At 43.5% G+C, this 26,515-nt stretch overlaps 1 protein-coding gene across 1 annotated transcript in view; it reads left to right on the top strand.

The window, feature by feature from the left end:
- The window catches only part of LOC310954663 (latent-transforming growth factor beta-binding protein 2-like), an 83,422-nt gene that overhangs the window by 50,668 nt on the left and 6,239 nt on the right, over positions 1–26,515 (top strand). Inside the window, exons 10-33 of the mRNA XM_083924266.1 lie at positions 1,032–1,154; positions 1,765–1,929; positions 3,329–3,652; positions 4,469–4,488; positions 4,732–4,768; positions 5,242–5,316; positions 6,720–6,845; positions 7,400–7,528; positions 7,692–7,811; positions 8,093–8,212; positions 11,231–11,350; positions 11,546–11,668; positions 11,782–11,907; positions 12,027–12,152; positions 12,352–12,477; positions 12,650–12,775; positions 13,301–13,426; positions 14,502–14,627; positions 14,967–15,086; positions 17,567–17,689; positions 18,336–18,464; positions 24,208–24,336; positions 25,104–25,238; positions 26,223–26,429. Coding sequence (XP_083780392.1) covers positions 1,032–1,154; positions 1,765–1,929; positions 3,329–3,652; positions 4,469–4,488; positions 4,732–4,768; positions 5,242–5,316; positions 6,720–6,845; positions 7,400–7,528; positions 7,692–7,811; positions 8,093–8,212; positions 11,231–11,350; positions 11,546–11,668; positions 11,782–11,907; positions 12,027–12,152; positions 12,352–12,477; positions 12,650–12,775; positions 13,301–13,426; positions 14,502–14,627; positions 14,967–15,086; positions 17,567–17,689; positions 18,336–18,464; positions 24,208–24,336; positions 25,104–25,238; positions 26,223–26,429 — 3,081 coding nt within the window. The remainder of the gene's footprint in view (positions 1–1,031; positions 1,155–1,764; positions 1,930–3,328; positions 3,653–4,468; positions 4,489–4,731; positions 4,769–5,241; positions 5,317–6,719; positions 6,846–7,399; positions 7,529–7,691; positions 7,812–8,092; positions 8,213–11,230; positions 11,351–11,545; positions 11,669–11,781; positions 11,908–12,026; positions 12,153–12,351; positions 12,478–12,649; positions 12,776–13,300; positions 13,427–14,501; positions 14,628–14,966; positions 15,087–17,566; positions 17,690–18,335; positions 18,465–24,207; positions 24,337–25,103; positions 25,239–26,222; positions 26,430–26,515) is intronic.

Raw genomic sequence — 26,515 nt, forward strand, 5'->3', positions numbered from 1 at the left:
AAAGTAAGTAAGAAATGGAAAAAACAAAGGTCAACAGAGATTTTTTTTAAAAAAAAGAAGAAATAACAAAAAGAACATTAAGGGGCGTTTGTCGGCTTTGCCTCAGTCTATGGAGTGTATCATCCTCAGTCCCTTATAAACTCACTTTTTCCAGCAGGAAGCAAAACAACAAAACAAGAGCAGATTAATTAGAATTGGGAAAATCTGTGGTGGCAGGCTGTCAGGTTCCAGTCATCAAAGTAATGGGAAAAGACCTAATGATGTACTCTTTGTTTAACACGGTAGAACAACAAACTTTGCCTGGTCCCTGTGTGATCGCATGACTAAGCACCTGAAATATGTCTCCCTATGCTCCTGGCTGGCACACTAACTGGCCTACTTGCCTCCATTTGGCTTAGTGACTCAGAAGCTGTTGGAGCAATAAGCAAACTTCACTGGCCACTGTATCGCTCCAGCACACGGTTCAGGCCAGACAGAGGGAAAAACCTCTTATACTTTCACTCACTGACGTAAGATGAGCATGTTATGACCTTATTGGACACTGTAAAGAAAATATGCTGAGGAAGATTATAATCTAAAGCTATTTCCTCTGTTAGACTGACAGATTACAGAGTCAAGGTTACCACAGCCCTGAGTTTATAGTATCTTGAACTCAGAAGGATACATAATGAAGTGCATTCTGCTTTACAGTGGTCAAATGTATTATGTTTCCCTCATGTTATCACTTCTCCTCACTTTCACACAATTGTGAAACCTGAAAGTTTCCATATTTCATCACCTCCCGGCAGCTGGCTTTGACTACATGATCTATAGCAGTAGTTTGTCACCTTTCAAGGTTTAAATGATTTCTAAAGCCTTACATCATCTCTGCTGGTCTGCAAGCATGAAGGCTCTCTATACTTAATGTGAAATACACAAGTTTGGTTGAGGGGTTTATTTTGAGTTTAAAAACAAACAAACATGACGTTGTGTTATTTCCATAATGAGAATGCACTAGATATTCCTCGACTTATGTACTGCATATTTCACAGACATCAACGAGTGCCTGTTGCCTGGTCTCTGTAAGAACGCCGAATGTCTCAACACCAAGGGAAGCTACAGGTGCACTTGTAAACCAGGCTTCATGTTAGACGCTGACAGGAGCCACTGTGTTTGTAAGTATCGCAACACACAATTTACAGATCCCATATTGTAGAAAGTGAGATTTTCATGTTTTTTTTTATTATTATTATAAAGCAAGTCAAGGTGGTACATAAATACTGTGAAAATATCAAAACGATCAATTCACAGAGAAAGGCATACAGCTAATATTCAGAAACTGCGTCTTTAACGGAGCCATACAGTTGTGATGTCACAACTAAACTATATAGTATTAACTGTATATACAGTATGTATATGTAAAGGTAGAAGGTTGTTCCTGGGCTGCAATGACGACACAGAGATGCCAAGAACACAGATGAAGAAGACCTGGAAAGGCTAATCAATCAGAGCAGAGCAGGCTTTTTCAGAATTGGGGGCTTAAAGAGACAGGCGCTTTAACACAGCATTTTAGACAAAGGGTGACTATAGGTATGTTTAAACCGACACTGAGAACATATGAGTTTCTTTTTTTAAAGCATGTAAACATATTCTTGTATAAATCCAAAATATCAAAAGTATGAATCTGAAAAAGAGCATAATATGTTCCCTTCAAGGCTGTAGCCACTGGCCATTCTGTCATGTGTTGCATTGAAATAAGTTGGTCGCATAAACTTCTCTCCTCAGCGGACAAGGCTGTGTCTGACCAGAGGGCATTCTGCTACAGATCGATGTCAGCAGGCGCATGCTCTCTGCCACTTGCTCAACACATCACCAAGCAGATCTGCTGCTGCAGTCGAGTGGGCAAAGCCTGGGGCCCTGGTTGTGATCGCTGTCCTCTTCCGGGATCAGGTACAACCACCAAAAGTTCCCGAATTCTCTCTCCACACAATACATTGCTAAAATCCAAGACTTATCGCCTCGTACATCTGCAAGCTTAACCTCCCATTTCTGGTTTTACTGTACTTGCAGAAAAACTATTTGCTGGGTTAAACACTTTTGCAGAAATGAAATGCCACATGTAATTTTATGTAAGGCATAGCAATGGTAGTGAAAGCCCATGCAAATGATACTACCAATCAGTCACCATTCTGCATTCTGCCAGGCTTGTAGAGCAGTTCAAAATAACCAAATGTGTTTGGAGTGGCAAAAGACCAAAAACTTAACAGTTTTCATATTTTGGAGACTGCATAATAGTGGGAGTCAGTCTTGTGTTATCACTCCAACCCTCAGAGAGAAACCCCACTAATAGACCGGCACAGCTTCACAGCAGAAATAAACAACTTGGCCAAGTGAAACATGGGAAGTAGTTGTCATCTTTTTTTCCATACAGATCTAATCTTCAAAGTCTCTGAGAGAAACAGCCTGGTTTTATGGAGTGTCTGTACTGGCCAGTGATTCATGGGGATTGTCATAGATCAGATATCACAGACATAGACCTCCATGGTGCTGTTCAGCCAGGACTGACACAGTACACAGAAACACAGCCTCTGATTATTTCGGACAGAGGCTTTTGTGTGGCCTGACAAGCTGTTAGAGCCATGTTCTGAAACAAGCAGCCAGGCCCATTACTTGTGACTTGGTAACAGGAGCTTGTTGACTATCATTCCATATTTACTGCAGTTCTTCAGATGTGGCTCCTCATCATATATAGCCCCATTTCCCTCCACTTTAAATCCATCATTCAGTAGCCTATCATATCCATGTTTCCTGCATTTACAGCGACCACGTATCTGTCATTACTCATATCTCTATTCCAGACTATTTTGGCCTAGAGCTGCTGCTTTCAGTTCAGGTAGGGGACACAGTGCTTCTCACTTGTAATGGATTCACCATCGCTGAGGTTTGTTGGGCTCCGACACAAAGAGGTGTAGTCTCCCTCCTTTTATCTAGCCAGCCAATCCTCCATTAGCCTCTCACTCACAAGCCTCTACACTATAGAGTTCAAAGGTCATTCAGTATTACATGATCCTCTAATTCCCCCACTGGCATGGCTGTGTCTTTTTGAGTTTGCAGATTTCTCCCAATCTTTCCATATCCCCTCGCTGTTAGCCCTCTGTGACAGCTGTCACTGGCCTGCCAGCTATCTGGTTCTGCAGTAATAGCCGAAACTCGACCCCCTCGTTCACAGCAAACGGCATCCTCAACATAACAATATTACACGGATGGCTTATGGTATTGCTATGAATATGAGAAGGAAATAGGAGTCACAATTACACTCTGGCTTATTGTTTGCTGCGATGTGTTTCAGACCATTTCAAGGAGATCTGCCCAGCTGGTCACGGATACACCTACTCGCGTTCTGACGTGCAGTTTTCTCTGAGACAGCTGGAGGCAGATGATCTGCAGAGCACAGGAGTGTCATGGGAGGAACAAAGCCCCACTTTCCCTCAGCTTCCATCCTCTCAGCCCTGGCTACTGCTGCCTAGCAGGCCACAATACCCCAGCTACCCACAGACTCCACAAGTACCCCAATACCCCGAGTACCCTGAAACACCACAAGCACCCCGGTACCCTCTGACTCCACAGCAGCCTCTCCATCCCTCTTACCCAGAGACACCTAAACATTCGGAAGGTGAGAATAAAATGTTTGGTGTATTAAATCTCTGCCAAGTATAGTAAAGTAAATGTTTACTCTGCATGGTAAAGAGATGGATAGTTGCTACTGCTGATTGTTCTATAGATATTATGCACTTTAAGCCTTGGAGATATTCAAACATGGATCAGTTTTAACCACAACCCATGGCATAAATTATGCAGGCCAGCTGAGTGATATTCAATAGGTTTTTCTATCCAGGATGCAAATACATTCTATTTTTTTGTGAGAAATCAAACATTAACAGGATGTTTTGTTCTCCATAAATAAATAAATGCTTAATCCAACATCCAACATATTCAGAGTAGTACTCATGTCCCCCATTCATCAAAGTGAAAGCCCTCTGAGCATTACAGCAATGTACCAAAGTAATCCACATTGACCATATATCTAAATCCTCAGGATTTTCTGTAAATGTATCTTCCAGATTTAATACTCGTGAGATACTTCATTGGCAAAGCTATGACATTTTGATTTATAGGAGGAGACAATTCTGTAAATATTTAGATTTTTGTCTTCATTATCAGAGATATCAATTTCCTTGTCTCTCTGCAGTTTTCATTTGCCAGTAGTCTGCACTACTTTTCTGATACAACTTTCTCTGTCTGGCTAGAGGATAAATGTGTCATAAGCCTTGTTTTATTAGAAATAAAGACCTCCAAAGCTGCAAGTCCGGTGCCTAAAGACAACACGGTCTGTTGTGTATGTTGTCTATAGTCAGTAATGGTCCTCACGAACAGCTTGTCAAGTTTTTGCTACTGATAAACTTTTCCTCTTCTTTCTGTCTTGTGGCAGATGTGGAAATTCTGAGCCCGGTAAGTTCTCCCTCCCTGTCAACCTCTTGGCACATACTTTTGAAATGTTTATCTTAGTACGATGTGCTTTAGCTATCTCAGCTGGGGGGTTTGTTATGATTATATAACTTATTCAGACCACATTTTGGAGATACACGCACCTAATTAGCGCAGAATATGACAAAAGCAGACATGCTGTATGAACATGCGTATGGCGATGAAATGTAACCAACATCTTACATGTAATATTTGATTGTTTTCTAGCCAGCTGTTGTGACTGACTCACCACTGAAATATGCAGGTATTTATCTCTTGGCTAACTTTATAAAACAGATCATACAACACTACTTGTTCACTCACGACAAATGCCTCAGCGCCATTGTTTAAAGCCTGTTGTGGCTTGATTTAGCATCTCGAGGGCCAATAGTACTTTCAGTCAGACATGATGTGTTTTCTATAAATTGCTCACTCAAGTTGGCAGTCTCAATCCTGCTCTGCCCTCATGCCAGCACAAACATTGACATTAAAGTCTGAAGTTTGACTACTTTTAATTACTCTACCTGATTTATTCTGGTCCTTTTACTGTTATTAGCCTGGAGCAAAGAGTAGATCATTTTTTATATATAGCTGCCCAGTGAGTGATAGCTGAGGCAGTAGTGGTTGGGAAAACAAGCAGTGTCTCGTTTAGCTCGTAGTGAATGAGAATTTACTGTGTGTCACACTGTTAGCGGTTCACTGTGGTCACGCTCACCCAGTCTTGCTCCCTCCTCACAGAGACCTCTCTAGACTCTTCCATCATCGACTGGAAGCCAGATTCAGAGGACGCAACCCAAACAGACTCAGCCACAGGTAAAACATAGACTCTGTCCAGCCCTGTTTCTTAAATCTGTCCTGAGTAATCAAATCACATGAGGACAGCTCTAGTACTAAGTACAGGTGGGAATGCACTCAGGACACTTTGAGGAAATATTGAGATCGCATCACACAGACCATGTTTGGAGTTGGTCTTGAGTAGATTTGGGCCCATTCATTTAGCAGTGTGAACGAGGTCCGCCTACAGGCTGCGTTGAAGGACTGCCTTCTCAGCTGTAAGCGGAACTACGTACTCATTCACTTGCTTTGTCCATGACGTCTGAGCCACAATGCACACTTGGTGTATTTTGGCCATTTTAGTACTTTTAAACATTATTACTTTGAAAGTAATAAGTCTTAGAAACCACTGAGAGTGAATCTTGTTTTGGATGTTATTATCATGACGATGTGACAGTGTGCACTTATCCAGTTCTCTGGAGCTTTTCCGCAGTTGTAACCGCCGGTGGATAATAACACTTAAACTGATACTGACTTTTATAGGCAGGCCTTTTTTTTGGCTGGCTCAACATACAGTATATACATTTTGCCACTGTCCCAATCCACAGCAGTACATTGATTAGCTTCCGTGCCTTTCCTACTGCCTGCTTCTCCAAATTGGGGGCATGCGGACACCCCAACACCTAATACGACCCCACTTTGAAAAATCTGAATTGTCCCTTTAACTCTAAATTTTTTATGCCGTCAGTCAAATGCTGGCAGACAGCTACACATCTCGTAAGACATTTTTTCAGGCTTACTCAGAGTTAAGCTGAGGAGAGCTTGTATTATGCTTTTATTTGACCTTTTTTTCTCAGAGCCAATTTGGCTTGAAGATGCCGGGCTGCATAGAGGGCGAGGAACCAAGACTTAGTTTGCCTCTTGGAAGGGGAAGCTATGCTGAGCTGACAGGCCAGATTTATGAAAAATGAAGAAAGAGTGGATGACAGGGTTAAAGTGTGTTTGGGTGACAGAGTGAGAAGAAGTGTGATAGGCAGGGAGAATTTACAGTATTGCTATAGAGAAAGACATATTGTAGTGTTTCCCCCTATTAACCAGACACAGGGGCCCAGTTCACTGTCTGTTTCACCACGGTCCATTTGGACAGGAAAAGACAAGAACAACACTGATGTCAGGCTCTACTGTGCACAACCTGATTTTCACTGTCCTCTTTGTAAGAGCTCCATACCACCTGTTAGAACACTACAGTGCTGTAAAACCTGTCCGCTCATCCAAGACCTCACCTATAAAACAGCGAGATGGGTCCCATGGAAAACAACATGTGTTAGCGGAATGCAGTCTTTTCTTTACTGTGTCTATAATGTTACGTAACTCTTGGTCAAAAATCATTTTGTCTTTTTTCTAAATAATGACTGTACACATCTCTGTTGGTTTTTTTGAAGGCATTGACAAGTGTGCCACCACCCCTGCCATATGTGGCCGTGGGAAATGTATTCCTGTGCAGACTGGCTACACCTGCCACTGCGAGCCAGGATTCAAGCTCAGTGCACTGCAGACAAACTGCATTGGTAAGCAATGATGGAAGAGAATGAGAGAGAGAGAGAGAGAGAGAGAGAGAGAGAGAGAGAGAGAGAGAGAGAGAGAGAAAGAGGGAGATAGGCAGATGTAACAGTGGGACAATCAAAGAGAAGGGGCACACAAACACACATGCTGACACAAGAGGCCCCAGCGCCTCTGTCTATCATCGTCTCTGTGCAAGCAGGTCCTCAACACCAAACATTACACGGCACAGAAGCCTTGAGAAATTAAGCAAGCCAAAAATGAAAGCAATCCGTTTGTTTATGTTGACCTGTTCCGTGATGCCTGACAACAGCGCACAGGCCATCCAAAGAGCTGCCACGGTGCTGTGATCTCTTGCCTCGCGGTGAAGGCCTTGGCCGCAGCCTCTGCTCTACTCGACTGGGCTCGGGCCCATCACTGAGGAATGCTTGCACAGAGGAGTCAGGGCTTGGAAAGTGTACAGTCGCTGCTGGTGAAATGGAACTGGAATGTCCCTTTTGATCACTTGTATTCACCTTCTTTGTCTTCTGACTTTACTTTCTTTCTCTGTCTCACATTGAAGATGTGAATGAGTGTGACGAGGACCCATGTGAAGGAAAAGGACGCTGTATAAACAACTATGGCTCCTATACCTGTCAATGCCACAGCGGCTACAGCCAGGTGATCACCCAGAACAGGAAGTTCTGTCAAGGTGAGACACAGGCAACTGTTAGCTTTCTGATTCTCTGTTAGAGTACTACAAACTCTTGTATTTCAGCACTTTTCATTTAAAATGTATCCTGCCCGAATTAATGCAGTGGAACACAATAGTCACTTTCTTTTCCGTTCTACTTGGTTTTTATTCAAACTGGCAGACATTAATGAGTGCAGCATGGCCAACAAGTGCCAAAACGGCAAATGCGTCAACACAGAAGGATCTTACACCTGTGAATGCAACAGTGGCTACGCCAAGTCTTGGAGAGGCCAATGTGAAGGTGACATGCATGCAAACACAAGCACCTACGCACACATAAAGTTCACGTAGCAGCACAATCCTATCCAGGCCTATTTGTTTGCTGCCATGAGTTAATGTGTAGCCAACTAACAAAACACACGTATTTTCCTCTAGTCAAAGCCAAGAAGAAAACTATGCACAGTTTGTGACAGAGGGATTGTGTGTTTGTATATATTAGCATTTGTGGCCTTACACACTCTGTCTACTCAGTAACAAGTAATTCAAATGATTATTTTCATGTCCCACCTTTTCCCTGAGCAGATGTAGATGAGTGCAGAGATCCCAGCTCCTGTCCCAACGGGGTCTGCATCAACACTCTCGGCTCCTTCCAGTGCCAGGCCTGCGGTCCTGGGTTCAGACCTGTCGATGAAAGATGTGTGGGTAAGGACACACCACACCCCATCATAGCAGCAGCAGCAGCAGCAGCACCACCACCACTACCCAAACTCCTACGGGTGTTTCCGACCACTGCATGGAAAGAAGCCGGGTTTCCCTGTTACACTGTAAAAGCTTCCTGTATTAGGTAACATTTACGTAGACAAACCAGCCTCACGGTTAATGATTTGCTGACAACTAATGATGGAGTACAGTTCGCCAAATAGCACACGCTGAGTTAGTTTCTACTGAATTGTGGCTTTTCGCTAAAGGGGACACGCTCACGGCCGATGTATATGAAAATTATATAAAATACAGTAAGTTGTTTTTAAAAGCTTCAAAAGACTTATTGGATTTAAGTGTATAGAAGGATATGTTGGATTTTTTAATGTCAAGTGTGGACCACTGCTGGGCCGACACAACAGCCCAAAACCACAGTGACGATGGCTATATTGTGTGGGCCCAACACAACCCTCCACCCTCTCTCTCTCCATTCAGTGTTTCCATGTATGAATCTGAGGGAAAGAATCAACTCCTCCACCCAGCAGCCTCTGCATATCCCCAATATTGTTTAAACACATTCACCGTGTTATTGCTGATCTTTTGATATCACTGGCCCCCATGAAAAAGATTGTTTATAATACTTCAATTTGGGAGAGTCCAAATATTTTCTCTTGGCCATAGCCTTGAACAAACAGAGATTATTGTTGCAGAGCTCTGGCCACTGTACGTTGGACCCAACGGAGGCTTTATTAACACTGCAGGGCTAGGTTAGAGGACTGAGCAGTCACAAGAGATGTATGGGAAGGTCAAAGGGCCATTTCCCCACTGCAAAGAGGTCCTGACATGCAAACAAATTCTCTCACTCACCCACAGTCTGTGGTCCACTGTAAAACTCATACTCCGGATTATTACATTTTGAGTATACAAATGGCCCACAAACTACATTTGGTGTGTGTTTTGTTAAAGCTAGCACTCTAGCAATTCCCAATCTGAAAGTCGTCCTCTTACATAAGAGCCTGACTGGTGTTACTTACCACATCCCCTCTCTATGACCTTGTACCCCTCTAATTTGTTTGGAAACCTAAGCTCCTGGAGAGAGTATTCAAGAAATGTGAAAAGTTGAAAGACAGAATGAGAATGGAAAATATGGAAATTAACTTTAGTAGTAACTTGGAGCTCTTTTGAATCGATTTCTCAGTGAGATGCCTGATGCCCTTATTTAAAGTCTCATGATTTCCTCGCCTCCAAAGAAAAAGAAAAAAACCCCACCATTTCAGCTCCATTCTGTGAGTCCACTAATGTTATTTCTTTATTGTAAATATGTGGTGCATAAATAGCAACTAAAAGGAACCCTGTCAATGAGGGATAACACTGGAGGTAAATATTTTTACTCTGAACATCCACCCAGGCAGTGCTAACGGGCCCGCGGTATACGTCTGGCGCTGTGAGAGTCACAAAACATGAGCGCCGAGTTTCCAGTATTTGCTTCAGTCAATTGACAGTAGCACAGTGGTTTGGGCCCAATTGGCCGAGCCGCGGATAAGCCTAATTGCTGGTGTGATAGGGAAAACACTTCCATTCCCCTGTCAGTGCTTATCGCGGAGGCCTGAGAGATGTCGGATGATTGCAGAAACAAAGAATTGGGCCATACTGACAGACGTCTGGCAGTGCCCACTGCTAGGCAAACAAAACCCAGTCTGTGACTCTCTTGCGGTGTTTTCACTCTGTGGGCTCTCTGTTTCAGTATCTCTATCACGTCCTCTCTCCACTGCCTTTGCAGACAATTACCCCCCCCCCCCCTTTTTCTCTTCCTCTTTTAATGTCTCTTTTTCTTGCGCTTACACTCACATAATCAGACTCTCTTCTCCCCCACCTTCACCTACGCTGAAAAACTGCCATTGTTAACACTTGATAAATTCCACTATAAAACATTGTTTCTCCATGAGGTTTTCCACAATTATTATTGGGTCAACTGTTCTAACTTACGAAGTGGAAAAGACAGCTACTGCAGCAAATAGTAAAAGGCCTTCGTGAGTGAGGTTTGGGAACTCATGTAATTCAATGACTGCTGTTTGCAGCTGTTGGAATCCAGATCTCACCTGGATATACCAATCATCTTGCGGTCATTTCACCTCGAGGGACACTACTTGATAATATCAGCAAAGAAAAAGAAGCAAGTGGTTTTCTGCTGAGGAAACGGATCTGCTCGTGCTCGTGCTTAGACAGAGGAAACACAGCAAAATACAGTGGAGCAGCGGCAGACAGCAGCTCTGTTTGCTTTCTATAGTATGTCCCACTTCAGTTAATTCATATTTGCCATGGTCTGAATCTAGCAATGACAGTTGCACTCCACCCTGCACCTTTTTGCGCTTGGGGGTTGAGTCCAAATGTCCCACTCTGTGGACTACAGAAGAGCTGCCATTTTTAGGGTCTGAAGATGCAGAAGATGGCTGTTGGGTTCATTTCCAATAAGTTCAGTTCAGGTTCCAAAAACGAACAAGTTCATACTAGGATGTGTTCCCAACATTTGTATACAATTGTTTGTTTTTATTTCTTATCGTTGTTTCCTGCTACAATGGCCCAATTTTCCCTCATATTTTATTTGGTGTCAATCACGCAAAGTACAAGAAGAAGAAATGTGTAAGAACACATTTTCTTATTTACCTCTAGTGATATCTAGTCATGCAGATCGAACATTTTCCTTCACCCCTATATGGTGAGAAGTAGAATTTTGTTTGTGGCTTTTACATCATTAAGAAATAACACTTTAATAATAACAGCTTTTTCTGTAAAGACTTAATTGGAACTACTTTCATGGTAACTGGGCCATTCTGGGAAATATATGTTGCTGCTGAACACACTAAATGTAATTTTTCAGTGCTGATACGACAAAAATCTGCATGTCTAGATACCACTAGACATAGAATAAGGGATGCTTTAATCTGGGGGAACAGACCCTTTAATTACTCTTTGTGCTTGTCTCATATATGTTGTGTCTGTTCCGGCCTACTCTGTCCTCAGATGTAAACGAGTGCTTGAACCAAACAGTGTGCGCTCGTGGCAGGTGTATCAACACCGAGGGCTCCTATGGGTGCAACTGTTTCAATGGATACGAACTCTCACCAGACAATGTTTGCCAAGGTAACTGTCAGTCAGAAAGTCAGTCAGACACTACTAATGACCCATGTCAAAGTAATAGCTCTGTGAATAGTTCTCAGCAGTGCTACTACAGAAGCCTTACGGCACCATTGAAAGTTTAAAAAAAGAAAATCTACAAAGAGTTTGCGGTTGTCTTTATTTTCTGAGCCCCCCCCCCTACCTTTTTTCCCCCTCCAGATGTGGATGAGTGTGTGCTCCCTGGAGTCTGTCTCCACGGCCGCTGTGTAAATCTGGACGGCACCCACAAATGTACCTGTAGCCATGGTTACCAAGTCACCTCAGACAGCAAAGCTTGTGAAGGTCTGCAAAGGATTATCTAGAGCTGTTGGGCGTAACTTATCACTGCATACAACTCAGCTTGTGGAGCTCTCTCGACAGCAGTGTAATATCTGCAAATTGTTTCTTTTTGTTAGATGTCAACGAGTGCTCAACTGGTAATGTGTGCCCTGCGGGAATTTGCATCAACAACGCAGGCTCCTACACTTGCCAGAACTGCAGACCTGGGTTTGGACCATCTGCTGATGGACTGAGATGTGAAGGTATGGAATCTGCTGCTTAATGATTTACACTAAATTGCAGGTTTTTTTTTGACAAAGTGTGGTTAGATGATGATGATTTTTCTGCCCAGTGGTGGTCAATTTTGTGTTTTTGTTTCCAGATGTGAATGAGTGTGCCCAGGGTGACTTCTGTCTCGGTGGGGTATGTGCCAACACGGAGGGATCCTACACCTGTACCAGATGTAAGGCTGGCTACAGAGTGTCTCAGGACCGGCAGAGGTGTGAAGGTAAACTCTCCAGCTGTGCTCCTCATTCAGTAAAAGCCGTTAGTGCTGTTATGGCTGTAGAAGACTACTTACTCAACACCTCTGGGTAGTTTGTCACCTCCCCATAAAAACTCTTGTGCAACTGAATTCCCCCTAACATAGTCTTTATAGTGATCAGTGCCCATTCATGTCTTTGCTGGTGTGCATGTGCCTCCCTCAGATGTTGACGAGTGCCAGTCCCTGTCTACCTGTGCCAACGGGATCTGTTTAAACTCGGAAGGATCTTACACCTGTGAGAACTGCCCTACGGGGTACAGAATATCATATGACGGCGAGCTCTGTGAAGGTTGGTTTATTCAACACCAGTTTTAAATTAATCCCTGCATAATACCATATGTATATTATTCAGCCTGAAAAAACTAACACTGGTGGTGGTTCTTGCCTTTCATCAGGAATTTGGGTCTTTTTTCTTGGCTGACTACAGCGAAATCTAACAGTCTTTGTTATTTTCACGCCAGATATTGATGAGTGTGCGCGGCCCACTACATGCCCCCAGGGAACATGTACAAACACAGAGGGTTCCTTCACGTGTATCATCTGTCAGCCCGGTTTCCGAGTGTCTGAGGATGGACATCAGTGTGATGGTGAGGCTTTTGGTTGTGTTTTTGCAAGAATGTTTGTATACTTGAGCACAGCAAAGGTATGGGTGTAACTGCCTCTTCTATTTAAACATGCCAGACCTTGCCTTAATACCCAGCGAAGTCACAGTTGAGGATGATTGTGCCAGCGTTGTCAAACATGTTTTCCAGCTGCTTCATGCTGTATATAAAGAGCATAAATTTGTTACAGCTTGGACCCCAAAGACCCATCATCTGATCCCAAAATACTCATTCTAGACATCACATCATAGCTGGATTCTAATCCCCTTCACCTCTGGCACAGCTCATTTGATCCTTGTTCAACACGATGAGACACCAACCCTCAAATAGAATAAGATGATGTCAGGCGAATGTTCTGCAGATAACGCAGCTTAAAAGATAGAGGTGTCGACATTTGTAATTCCTAGTTCCAGTGATTACCGATCTAACTGATTACAACTGGCTGGCTTTATTTATTTGAAGCCAGAGATGGTAATCTGTGCCATGATGTGTCTGTGTATTTGTCTCCAGATGTGGATGAGTGCTTGGTGGCGAACGTGTGCCCGGGCCAGCTGTGTTTGAATACGCCAGGATCCTACAACTGCAGGAGCTGTGGAGCCGGCCTCCAACTGTCTGAGGATGGTTACGGCTGTGAGGGTAAAACTACCTCCTTGTTTAACTACCTACTGAGAACCCTTTGAGCTGTCACCGTGGTAATTATTGTACCCAAGTTAGGGTAGAACACAGTAAAGAAAAGGAATTCATTAGACCCAGAACATGATTACAGAAAATCTTTACAGCGCTCAGTAATTTATCATGACATGATTTATGAGATCAATGCAGTGGCAACGGCTGCTTTACGAATCCAGGGAGGTTCAATCTGTCATGACTTCATGGGAAGCAGAACAGGAATGACTGTTTAAATGGATTCAAACGTGGCCTCAGTTAGTCATATATACTGTGGTGTGTTTATGAATGGAAGCATGGATGTAGCCCAAGAGGAAGATCCCCTACTGATCTGTGTCTTTGCGCTGGGAAAACGTTTTACAAAACAAGCCCTAGTCCAAGTGGAACTCTGATAGGATTTTAATGGATGTCTCCGATGCCATGGAAAATATTAAGGGCTTAATTTGAAATGAAGTCAACCCCTCCAATGCCTTTCACGTACTGCAGCAAGTTTGCCCCGTTGAACTGTTCACCCAAAAGCAAAACGCAGTCGTCTCAATCACTTAACAATGGCCCACACTATTTTCTCTGTAAGAAACACAATCTGTACTGGCTCAAGGAATTTCCAATGATCCCATAACAGAGGGCCAATGACTGTTTGTAGATACAGTAATTATGCGGCACCTGTAATAGCTTGCTGTTTTGGATTCGATGACCGTCCTGCATACTTATCTTTCCACCCTTTTTAATAAAACACTGTCAGTGCAATCTAATCAAGAGGGCTTTGCTTACTGTATGTTGGGCTAAGTCACACACACACACACACACACGCACGCACGCACGCACGCACGCACGCACGCACGCACGCACGCACGCACACACACACACACACACACACACACAGACACACACACAGACACACACACACACACACACACACACACACACACACACATCATTTTTAACCGATAAGAAAGTGAACGATCAAAAAGTGGACTCTTTAAAAGTCCCTTCGCTTAAGATGATAAACTATATCTAACCTTTTTCTTTTTCTCTTGTCTTTTAGATATTGACGAGTGCCAGAGCCCGGGTGTGTGCCCCATGGGTGTTTGCACCAACACAGAGGGCTCCTTCTCCTGCATGGCTTGTGATCCAGGCTTCACAATGACACCCAACGGGCTCTCATGTGAAGGTACGGCACAATGGGTGGTTCACTCTGACCACTAAATTTTATGATTTCTTTGCAATCATTTTCACAGTCATCCGTTCCAGCCTAGTATGACCTACCATAGTAAGATTTAGTCATTACTTGCTGATGTAGGTGATGTATGACTTTTCTGACATGCTCACTGTGGTCTGGAAGCTCATTCAAATAACAAAAACTTGGGAAAATCGAAGTGAGACCCAGTGATTTACAGCTGGTTTGAATGTGTCATACTGATGACGTCTTTGTTTGTGTGTGTGTGTGTGTGTGTGTGTGTGTGTGTGTGTGTGTGTGTGTGTGTGTGTGTGTGTGTGTGTGTCAATGTAGATGTGAACGAATGTGAGGACATCAGCCTCTGTGTGGGAGGCCAGTGCACCAACACCATTGGTTCCTATAGCTGTTCCTGCCCCGCTGGCCTGGAGGTGGTGGATGGGACGTCCTGCAGAGGTATAACACACACACATGCACACACTCTCTGACACATAATATATACTATTAGTGGTTTACTGCTTCTCGTGGCTTACCTCATGTTGGCATCTTGACACAGGAGTTTTTTTGTGTGTGACGGATATCGATGAGTGTTTAACCATCATGGGGCTCTGTGGAGAAGGAGACTGTCTGAGCATTAAGGGCTCCTATACATTTATCTGTCCCGATGGCAGAGGTTGAAATGAACTTTTTCCAAGTTTCTTTTTTTGTCTACCACTCAGAAATTGTATCTTCCACTATCAAGTGTATTTACTATATGAAGGAATAACATTTAGATCGTTCAGAAAAAATTATGTCATTCAATGTACAATATATTTACACAAATACATGGTAAATCTACAGTAATGGGTACGTTACAATGAATTAAAATGATTCAAGTGAAGTTGGAGCTCACAGCTTTACCGTTCGTTGTTTACATAGCTCACAGGGAAGGCAAAATGTTGACTTCAAGGAAGCAGGAGGATTTAACAGATCTTCTACCACAGCAGTGACCATGGGGTGTAGAAAAGTGCAGGTGCAGGCTACCTGTAAGCTAATCCGGGATGTGTGTGGATACGCATACAAGTAGGCGTCCAACTTTCTGTTGTGCGGTCTCTCTGTCTGCCGATGATGTGACAATTTTACACGTCATTGCCAACCATTTACCTGCATTTGGTGGGTGATGGGTGCTAATTTCAGACCCTGCCTGATGGATATACCAGCACCGATGGCAGGATCGGCTGCCAAGGTACCTTAATACACTGCCCAAAGAGCAGTTCAGTGATAACATTGAGAAATGATTGTTCAGATGATTTTATGGGCTTTGTGTAATTGGGTGAGGCAGAGTAAAAATTGGAGAAAGTTGGTTATAATGTAATAATGATTTAAGCCCATTATGCTCAATTCAGTTTACAGTAACCTTGTTGGCTTGCACAAGTTTCTTCATTCAGTACATGCGGGGTGACAGACAGTGTCCTTGGTGCTCAGGCAAGGCCTGGGACCCCTGGCATGGGTGCTCATGCCGGCCTTTCTGTGTAATGGGCCATGACCTCATCAACTGTCTCAGCTCACTCTCTGGATATTAGTTTGATGTTATTCCAGCCGCACCCAGTGACCCACCGGTCACAGCAACGGGTGAAAAAAAGAGTAGCCTGATCATCAGCTAAGGGAGGCTTTTCTTTTCAACAAACTGAAGCCTTTGCTGTCCAAATACATGAAATAACTTTGGCTAGGATGTCAGAATTGGATCAGTGTTATTTCTGGTGTGTCTTGCGAGTACAATAAGAGGTAGTTAAGTAAACTGCCGAATGTCTGGCAGTGAAATATCCTGTCATGATATGAAGCAGGTAGGTTTGGTCCAGGCCCCAGTAAAATGCTGGCATGGTCCTCTAATGGGCGAGTTTGACTTGACAGGAGAGGACTTGGTTCAGTCCTTGAACAGGGACATTTTTCCACTGACGCTTTGGCCTTAGAGTGCCTAAGATAACGTACACAGACTCCAAGCAAACTGCCCAGCCTGCATCAGGTACTTTGGCTGCCCGCCACAACAAATACTGAGCACTAATTATCCTATAAATCAGCAGTTGTTGTATATTTTCATGCAGCCTGCCATTGTGTGTACAGTGCTGACACAATGAAAGCCAGACCCCTCTGACATGAGCCTGTAGGAGGAGTTGAAGGGAGGATGAGGGTATGTGAGTTTATGGAAATGAAAGATGGGTTTAGTCAGGTGAGGCCAAAATGATGCTTGGCCTTGACCAATTCACCACTCAAAACAGAACAGAGTAATAAAGGACTGACAGCAGACTGAAACACATCTAAATGTAATCTAAATCAACAGGTTGTGCCATGGCTGTGCTGTGCCTTTCAATGAAGTCCTTGAATTAACTCCAAAGATATCCAGTCATAGCATATTTATGTGTTTACTTATAGTCTGGGCTATTGTTGTTTTTTTCTCCCTTTATTCGCAAATGGATGTTTGCCTTGTCGTCTTGAAAGATTCATCTGATTATCAAGATTGGAAAAAAAAGGCTTTCTGCAAGCAGTGCCTTTTACCGCAGGTCCAAGTGCCTAACAAGCTGTGTTGTAATGGCGCAATTATCCACCAATCTACAGCTAATCAAGCATGTCGCATTCATTATTAATTTTTACGAGTCAGACGGAAATGTTCTCAGGCGGAAAAGCTGAGGTAGATGTTTTTTTCTCCTTTGTTTCCTGTTTGCCAGTACACTGTTAAGTGCTCCAAATGGCCAATGCATCTTGTGCTTAGACAAACGCTTGATTACACATTCTTTTTGCGATACTTATGAAAAGAAGTGTTGTTCCCCGTGGATTTAACAAAGACAGAGAAAATATGAAATGTTTAGTGATAATCAATATGTAACTAATCTTGACCCTCCCTTTCTCCAATGATCTCTCTTAATCTGTCTGCCTTTATTTTCCTCTTCTCTCTGCCTTAGATGTGGATGAATGCAGCAAAGACACTGTGTGTATTCGAGGCGAGTGTGTCAATACTGATGGCTCTTACTTGTGCTTGTGTGAGGCTGGCTTCAAGTATAATGCTGACACGGCTGACTGTGAAGGTAAGACACAATTAAACTCCCTGTGTGATGTTCTCGTGTGTATGCCATAGTGATTGCTGACCCCTAACTCTGAGATTTTTACTCTCTGAGTAAACCAACATGTCAACATTAGCCGTTTGATCGTCACGCTACATTTAAGCTTAAGTTTACCGGCTAAAGCACAGTTGGCTATGATTGATCATCTATAGGCAGTCAGAACTGGGCTTCAGTGAAAGTGTCCAAGCCTGGCTTAGAGGCTCTCCTCCATGGTCTCAGGAGTGAGGGGTGCCCGGATTACATGGCTGGAGCCCTGAACTCCCTCTCCCCTGAGAGAAGTATGAATGACCCCATTGTGCGCGGGAGGTGTTTCTCCCTCTGGAACGTATCCCTTTAGCTCCTTCACAAGTTCTTTGGTTGCTGTGATAATATTGTTCTTGGCCATTTCTTTTGCCTGCTGCGTTTACTGAGGACAGCTACACCACAGGCCTCCTGGCCGACTCCTGTTGTACAGCCATTACACTGGAAGCAGCAGAGCAGTGGAGGGAATATGTGTGTGTGCGGGGGTGCAAGCCGTCCATGTTACTGTCTGATTACACATGTGGTTGCGTTCGTGCCTCTGTTTGTCAGTTCCTGACCAACATCTGTCTCTCTCTTTTTTACTGCGCAGACCAGAATGAGTGCAAGGAGTTTGGGAGCTCAGTGTGTGGTACCTGGCGCTGCGAGAACACCATCGGCTCCTACCGGTGCTTCATGGGCTGCCAGCCTGGCCTCGAGGGAGAAAATGCCAGAGACTGTGGTGAGTGGTCAAACCAACTATAGTTAAAAGACTAGCACACACAACTATGTTAAGAAAAAACAGGCAGATTTTGAGGTCTGTCTCTAGACTGATGCAAAAGATGTAGCCATTGTATGGACCTTCCAATTTTTTTTGTACCATTCCTCATTTGGGCTGCAATTAAGGAAAGAGGAGAGCATAGTCTCAAATCAACTTAGCACTCTACATACTCCTCAGGACTCTCCCTCTGCACATAGATAATAATATCTGTTTGGCATGCACACACAAAGAGGCTGATGTGAATCAAAAAGCTATCAGTCACTCAAGGTCTTCCTGCACAAGAGGCAATGAGGGAGATGAGATGAGGAGAAGTGGCCTCTGAAATTGGGGCACTTAAGAAAGTGGAGTGCATTGTCATTGGAGGCGGTGTGTGAGTCCAGGAGCAGATAGCAGTCTCATCCTATGGACAACAGAGCTAATGGAGTCTCTCTGGCAGATACACACAGTGGAACCTGATCACTGATGTTCTCCTTTTAAGAGGGGATAAGATTGTCCGGGCCTTACCTATCTTTCCTTCCCTATTTGAGGCACCCAGTCCCCTGGGTTGACTGGCTAGGTTTGTGCTTACACTACATCTGGGCCCACATCTGGCCAGCAACAACAGATCCATCCATATCCATGTCCACCAGAATACATTGCACTTTCTGAGTTTACTGGCAGGATTATACACCTTGGGCTTGAGATATTAATATGGTGTGTTGCACAATGAATTGAGTTTATCGCTATTTATTTTGAAGCGCAGCATTGCTTGTCTTTGTTGCTCTCATAGCACCATAAAACAACAAGTCTGGTTTATGAGGAATACAAAAGACAGAAACAAAAGGCCAAATATTTTCCTCATATTAAGACAGAATCCAAACAGTCACCGGAGAGTGACAGGCAGGGAGTGGAAAGTAGTCTGAGAACATCCGAATGGAATGATGTGTTGGACTGCAGATGGAGGCTGTGGGTGTTTGCGGGTAATTGTGTGCGTATGTGAGTGCAAGTGTGTTGTGTGTGTGTGTGTGTGTGTGTGTGTGTGTGTGTGTGTGTGTGTGTGTGTGTGTGTGTGTGTGTGTGTGTGTGTGTGTGTGTGTGTGTGTGTGGTTGACTGTGGGTTTTTGCATCCCCATGTGAGAACCAGGGCCTGTAACTGTCGTGGAGATGCACTAAGGGATGACCCGGAGTTTTTATTGGACCATCAACAGATGGAGCTCAGGGGAGAATATGCTATTCGGTGACAGATCAGACCTCCGCCCCCTCCATCAACCTAATCCCGGCTACTTGTGGCTGCCTCCTCTCTGCACTCTATGGTGTTGCCTGTCTGGCACAAGCTGAAGAGTGCTGGGGCATGTAGTCTGATAAGGGCAGATTGAAACCAGCTGCTGACCTCCGCTCCTTTAGTGTAAGAGTCGAAATGCTTAGCAACTCCTAGAGGTTCAACTCACTGCCATGTTATGTGCCATGAGTTACACATTTTCTCATCTGACAAGGGTGCTCAATTGCTATGTTGCGACTTGAGCTTTGGTGTTTAAACTACACCCCACAGAAAACACTCGTACGGAGAACCAAGCCCTCTCACCCTCAGAAGCACGGCACTGCACACAATAGTGACTTGTTTCACCTCACGATTGCGAGTTGTGGGAGATGCTGCTGTCACCCCAGTAAAAGTCCAGGGAGAGAGCTCAATTACTCCAGGGCATTTTTGTCTGCTTGTAAAAATCATCAAATATTTAAGAAGAGGCCAGACACTGTAATTTGCCATTTCTGTGAGGGGCGTTGTTTTATTTTTACTCACCGGCCTTCGAAGGGGCAGCGGTTGTCTTTGGCTCTGCTCGCAGCACTCATTTGGATTTAGAGGCCATAATACAAAAGGGGAAAACAGGATTTTTTTTCCACTGCGGGCTCAACTGTGCCTTGAGGACTGCAGTTCTGCTATGATGCTGTACACAGGACTCCTACCTTCCTCTTCCCATGTGAAATGGGCAATGTGTGTAGTCACAGATCATTGTTTTTCACTTTTAATTTAACATCATGCTCATAAATTCCACCAAGCTATGCCTTGTCTTTAATAAGGCTTGGGCGGAAATTGACTGTGGTCACACTCTTGCCAACCTCCCACCCCTTTAAACGTATAGAAATATAAAGACTTTACCATGTGTGTGTTTGATCGTGCTGTTGTTCAGATGTATGGTGATGTTTTTTCTTAGAGGTACACACCTTATATGACAGTTTGATATCCAGTCTAGTTAACAGGTTGTAGATGTTATGTCAGATAGTGTGCTCAAACATGCTTCCTTGTTCAACAAATACCTCATCCAGTCGCGTGCAAAATAACCTCTGCATATGGGTCCAATCAGACAAGGGGTTGCCCAGAGAATATGGGAGAAGTGTGTGTCAGGAGGGTGAGCCAACAGTCACGGATTCCTATATTATTTTTGCCTGCCCCCATGTGCTCCAGATTAACACATGCCACATAGACCCACACTGTTAACCCTCCCAACCGCAGCATCACCAGATCCAGGAAGCAGGTCCTCCTGGGTCAGACCATTAGGATTGGTGCCTATTGGGCCAGGGTCGGTTCGCTTCTTAACGTCAGATCCACCCACCTTAACTGAACTCCTCACCCTCTTCCCCGTCTCAGTTCTTCCCTCCAGGCAATTTCCAGCTCTGCATGTGTCCTGATGTAACTGATTATTACAAGGAAAGACTAAGAAAGGCAACCCCACGTCCCTCTGGTGTGAGGCTAGCTTTTGTGGAGGCTAATTTTGTATTTTTCGTTTTTTTTCCCCCTACAAACCATTAGTGCTGTGTTCAGCAAGCTGACTCTATTCTTGGAAGACAAATCAAAATGGCTGGTCAGATTGTCAAATACACAGAAAAAAAGGACATTGGAATTGTTTTTGGTCTCGATGCTCTCATTCCTCACAGGGATGATACTTTGATTGCATCCCATCGCAACATGTGGTTTGCAACAGATATTGTTCCATGTTACACATGAATGACACTGCAGACACTAATTATTTTATTATTAGCGGAGAACATTCATCGCCTGTCTCTCAGACCTCCCAGCTGGCAGCTGCTGGCATTCCAATAATCCAAACTTCACTTAAGCTCTTCACACTTGAGGAAAAAACCTGATATATGATACTTTTCACCTTACTCTGAGAATACTCTTGGTTGAGCTGTGGGAACATTCTTCCTGAAAATGTATTACTCAACTTGTAATATCTCATAGTATCCAAAAAACTTTACTCCTGCTACATGGGTTTGGCATCTCTATCCTCAGCTGCAAAATGCAAATCCAATGGGTTGGCGGTTTTCAGTATGTGTCCATCCATTCTCCCTCGCTCCTCTTCCAGCCATTTGAGCCCACAAGTCGGTTCTAGCAATCCTTTTCAGCCTTTCCTGTGAAAGGTTTTACAAATAACAAAGGCAATTTTGTCTGCAGTTTTATTAGCTTGTGGGAGCCCCCATCTCTGACCCTGGAGGCATGTTAGGGAAGTGGCCAAGTCGGGACAGGAAAACTGACAGCGGACTTGTCCCCCGGCAAGCCTGACAAAGTAGTCGTCTGTGTTGGAGGGGAAGACAGAGCCCTAGCCAGGCACAATGCTCAAATCTAATGGTTTGTGGTTTTCTGGCCTACTTTGTTCCTTTCTTCAGTTGATACAGCCTTTATGAGTGCTCAGAGGCTGAATAAAACTGATTTAGACAATATGTGAATCACTGCGCTTTGCACTTCATAAACCAGTTTTTTTAAAACTGTGCCACTGGACTTGGCTTTTTGACCTAACTGATGTTATGGGCAGACTTATCCAAAATGAGCTTTATAAGTATGAGACTGTATAGTTGAACTGATCAAAATGTAAGGACCCATAGTCTGCATTTTCAGCTTCGTACATGTATTTTGGGTTTCTACTAGAGCATGTCTTCATGCTTTAATGTTCAAAAAACACAATATTTTTCTCATACTGTCTGTCTGAATATACCTGTTTTCACCATCAGTCTTAAACGCTTCATTTTATGCCTGTCTCTTTAACCCCCCTCCCAAAAAAGCCCAGTCTTTTCTGATTGGTCAGCATTTCCCAGTTTCCTGCATCTGCGCTCTTGGTGCCTCTGCAACGTCATTGCACACAGAGAGTGATTGTGACGGCACTGTAGCTGTTTTTTCTACCTATATATAGTAGAGTTGTGACATCACAACAGTACAGAAGTCCTGGCAGCTCAATTAAAGGCACAGTCTGAATACAGGCTCTATGCATTTATCTGTTGATTGAGTGTTCTGATGCTTACACAGTATTTATATAGCACCTGGAACAGCTTTATATCAAAAAAGACACTGAAATCTTATTTTTTACAAATTGGATCTTTAACTATTGAAGTTGTTGTGGCCTTATTGCCTTCATTTCCCCACGGTTTCTCTTAAACTTGTGGTAACTCCAGTGGAGTTACTAGTCATGGAAACATTGGATGGAATGTCAATGGGGGGCTGTTGTGAAACTAAAAAGTCAACAAAAAAAATGAAATCATCGTATCAGCTGTCAACTGTCTGTAATAATGTTCCCAATTTAACGACTTGCAGAAAAAATATACGAGCTTTGACTTTATTTCATCTCAGACTGGATAGTGTGTTCTTTGTTTTTTTATTTCTCCGCTGAAAAGAACAAGATGTGGTTTCTAATGAAAGTTGTGAAACAAATTTCTCGTAAATTTAAGGCCAAAACATTTTGGTACAGACCAAATAATGAAACAGATGAATAGACAATTTTGTATCGACATTTATGAACCGGTAAAAACAGTTCGGTACAACTGAAAAACTCATAAATGGTTATGTGAACCAGAAACAAAGGTAAGAGGTTAACACTGACCAGCGACAAATCAAACTGACCACAGAACAAATTCACTTGGCTAAAATGTGATCATTAAAGTGTTTTTTAAACAATTATAATCAGACTTGCCCTCCAGCAGTATCAGTCTTTGGCCTCTCTGCTAAGCGGGAGACGCCAAGTATTAAGAAATTGCTAACAAATGTTGCCTTTTAAACAGCGAGTGGTAGGGAATCAGCCTCAACTTCCACATCTCTCTCTCTCTCTCTCACACTGACATATAGCGTGTCGTCTCTAATTCCCTAAGTCCTACGCTCAGAATCCTTTCATTGTAGCATTTTCCAGATTTCAGCTGATACATTTAAATGGGTTTAAACATGTTCATTGAGTAGGATGGGAATCAACAGAAGACTCTCCAAAAATATTTCCTGCCAAACCTGAACTGTGAGCCATCTTTCTCCAACCTCTTGTGAAGTGTCAGTGTAGATGCTGGATACGAGCTGCTTGCTGCAAACCCTTACGTCGCTTCAATTTGCCAAAATCCCAGTGACCTAAGTGTCAGTTCTCACTCCACTGACACAACCAAAGAATATTCACTTGCAGTTTTACAGCTCCACGCCCCACTCAATTTCACTGTGTTGATGCATGGAGAAAATCTCCCTGAATTGATTTACGCACATCAAAGTTTGAAAACCCTTTTAATGAATTGTCTAATATGTACACAGTTTCTGGCATGTTATGATGGCAGTGAGTTCTTTTGTTATTGTAAGGTCACAATAGTAGTGATGTTTATTATGGAAAAACAGCACCATGTTTACTGGGGCAGTTTGTCTTTTGCGCAGAGTGGCGTTGTAAATATTCATTTTGTACTCACATCTCTGTGCGCTCTCGCCTTACAGATATTGATGAGTGTGTCAATGAAACCATCTGTGGGAACCACGGCTTCTGCGAGAACACAGATGGCTCCTTCCGCTGCCAGTGTGACCAAGGCTACACCAACCCGCCAGGAGACATGAGCAAATGTGTCGGTCTGTAACTGCAACTTCGATTCATATTCATTATATAGTACTGCTTAAAATATACTCTTCTTCTAAAAATCCTAAACCAGACTAACAATAATTAATCATACTAACAAGTATTGTCAGTGTAGCGTCAGTGTAGCCAAAGCCTGATGTAACTTATTCCTCTGTGTCCTAGAAATAAATCGTTGTAATCACTTAAGCTCCGAATGTGTGTAAATCGAAAGCTACAAGCTAAAAACCTACAGTGACCAGATTTTTGAAGAAATGATTTGGTAAAGTATGTATTTGTGACCCACTTTTAAAGAGTTACATCTTCATTGGGAGCCAATAGGCTTGGCGTGGAAGGTTGGAAAGTATTGAGAGATGGACTAGGACATTGTTGATTTTGGTCTTTTCGTGGGATTTATTGAAAATGCAAAAAATAAAGAATATCACCCTACTTATTTTTTTATTATTGTGTGACTGCAAATACTGTTTGATTGCTTTTATTAACCAAATGTAAACAACTTTCACCATTTAGCGTATAGAAAGATGAACTGATTTGAACAACCATTCTCTCCGAGTATACAGTAGAAAGAAATGTAGAACCAATAGGGAACTATTCACTGTGTATCTATAAATGCACATTTTCTGTCAATTGGATATGAATTACTCTTCCAATAACCAGATGACAATATTTTGTATGACCTTGCCGTGACCTTCTAGAGCGCATGCCTCTGCGTACGTGCCTGATCCTTTACTGACCTCACGGCCTCCTTTTCTGTCTTTCTCAGACGTGAACGAGTGCGAGATGAGCTTGGCACTGTGCGGGGAGGCCCTGTGTGAGAACTTCGATGGCAGCTTCCTGTGCATCTGCCCCAACGACAATGAGGAATTTGATCCCATCACCAACCAGTGCCGCTCCCTGGGTAATGGAGCAGGACTAGCACTCACAGTGACCCACAGGACTTAATTCTCCATCCCATCATTGGGAGACGTTTTCCCTGATTTAATGAGCCGTCTCTCATTATCCAAACAAGGGTGACGAGGTGGACGGACTTACTCCACGTCTCTTGACCTGGCTGTTTCCATTTGCTTTATAGACTGGGGTTATGGTTGGGTGGGTTGGCTACAAAAACGTCTATTAGCCTAATCCCTCGAACGAATGATGAAGTAACTCCTCCAGAAGAGCCAAGTAAATACCCTGAGGGACTAGTTACTGTAAACCCATTCCCTCACCAAGACAAACAAGGATAAGGTGTAGCTATTGGCAATTAGTGCTAAAGTCACATTACTCTCTTCCGTCAGTCTGAAGTGCAGACGTTACAGATATGCAACATATTGCAATTTCATAATGACAGAAAAAGGCTTTTGAGTCATGGAAACACCAACACATCGCCAGTTTGATAGGCGTATGTGTACACAAATTGGCCGTATTTACATTATTACGCGGCGCACCCACAGCAGGGTTGTTTTTTCTTCTGCCTAGGCACTAAACCCCAACTATGCCTTTGTGTACCTTTTTGCCACATTCCGCTGTTTGCTTTTGACGTGTGTTAATCAATCATGTGAGAGTGAATGGTGTGTTGACTCACATGCCAGTGTTTCCATTTGGCTAAGCCGGCAGCTTAAGGGTGAAATGCCTGAGCCCATGCCTTTGGACAAATGAGCAGGCTCAGCAGTGGCAGGCCAGGGTAATGCACTACCTGCTGGAGGCATATGGGCGATGCTGTTACTGTGTCACGATGTACCGCTGAAGTGTATGGTGTCTACCTTTACTTTACGTACCGGGAGATCCTGCCTGGATGAGGAGATTTGAGTTTCAGCTGTGCTATTAGTTTGCCCTCCTGAATTGCCATATCCCAAATTTGCCCTCCCTGTCCTAAAGAAATGTTTCCTTTGTTCATCTACAGGTGATATTGATGCAACAGCGGCTGCTCGTGGTGCTATGTCCTCACACTCGGCCGAGGAGAGAAAAGAGTGTTATTATAACTTGAATGACGCCAACTTCTGCGACAACGTCTTGTCTCGCAACACCACCAAGCGGGAGTGCTGCTGCACCGTGGGGGCCGGCTGGGGGGACAACTGCGAGATCCACGCCTGTCCCCTCCCAGGAAGAGGTAGAACAAGAGGCTTTGACTGCAATTATTCAGTGAATTTTATGAAAATTCAAAGTAAAATAATTGTAGGATTGCTATTTTTTCAT

This window comes from Echiichthys vipera, assembly GCF_963691815.1.
Source record: "Echiichthys vipera genome assembly, chromosome: 12".
Classification (NCBI taxonomy): Eukaryota; Metazoa; Chordata; class Actinopteri; order Perciformes; family Trachinidae; genus Echiichthys; species Echiichthys vipera.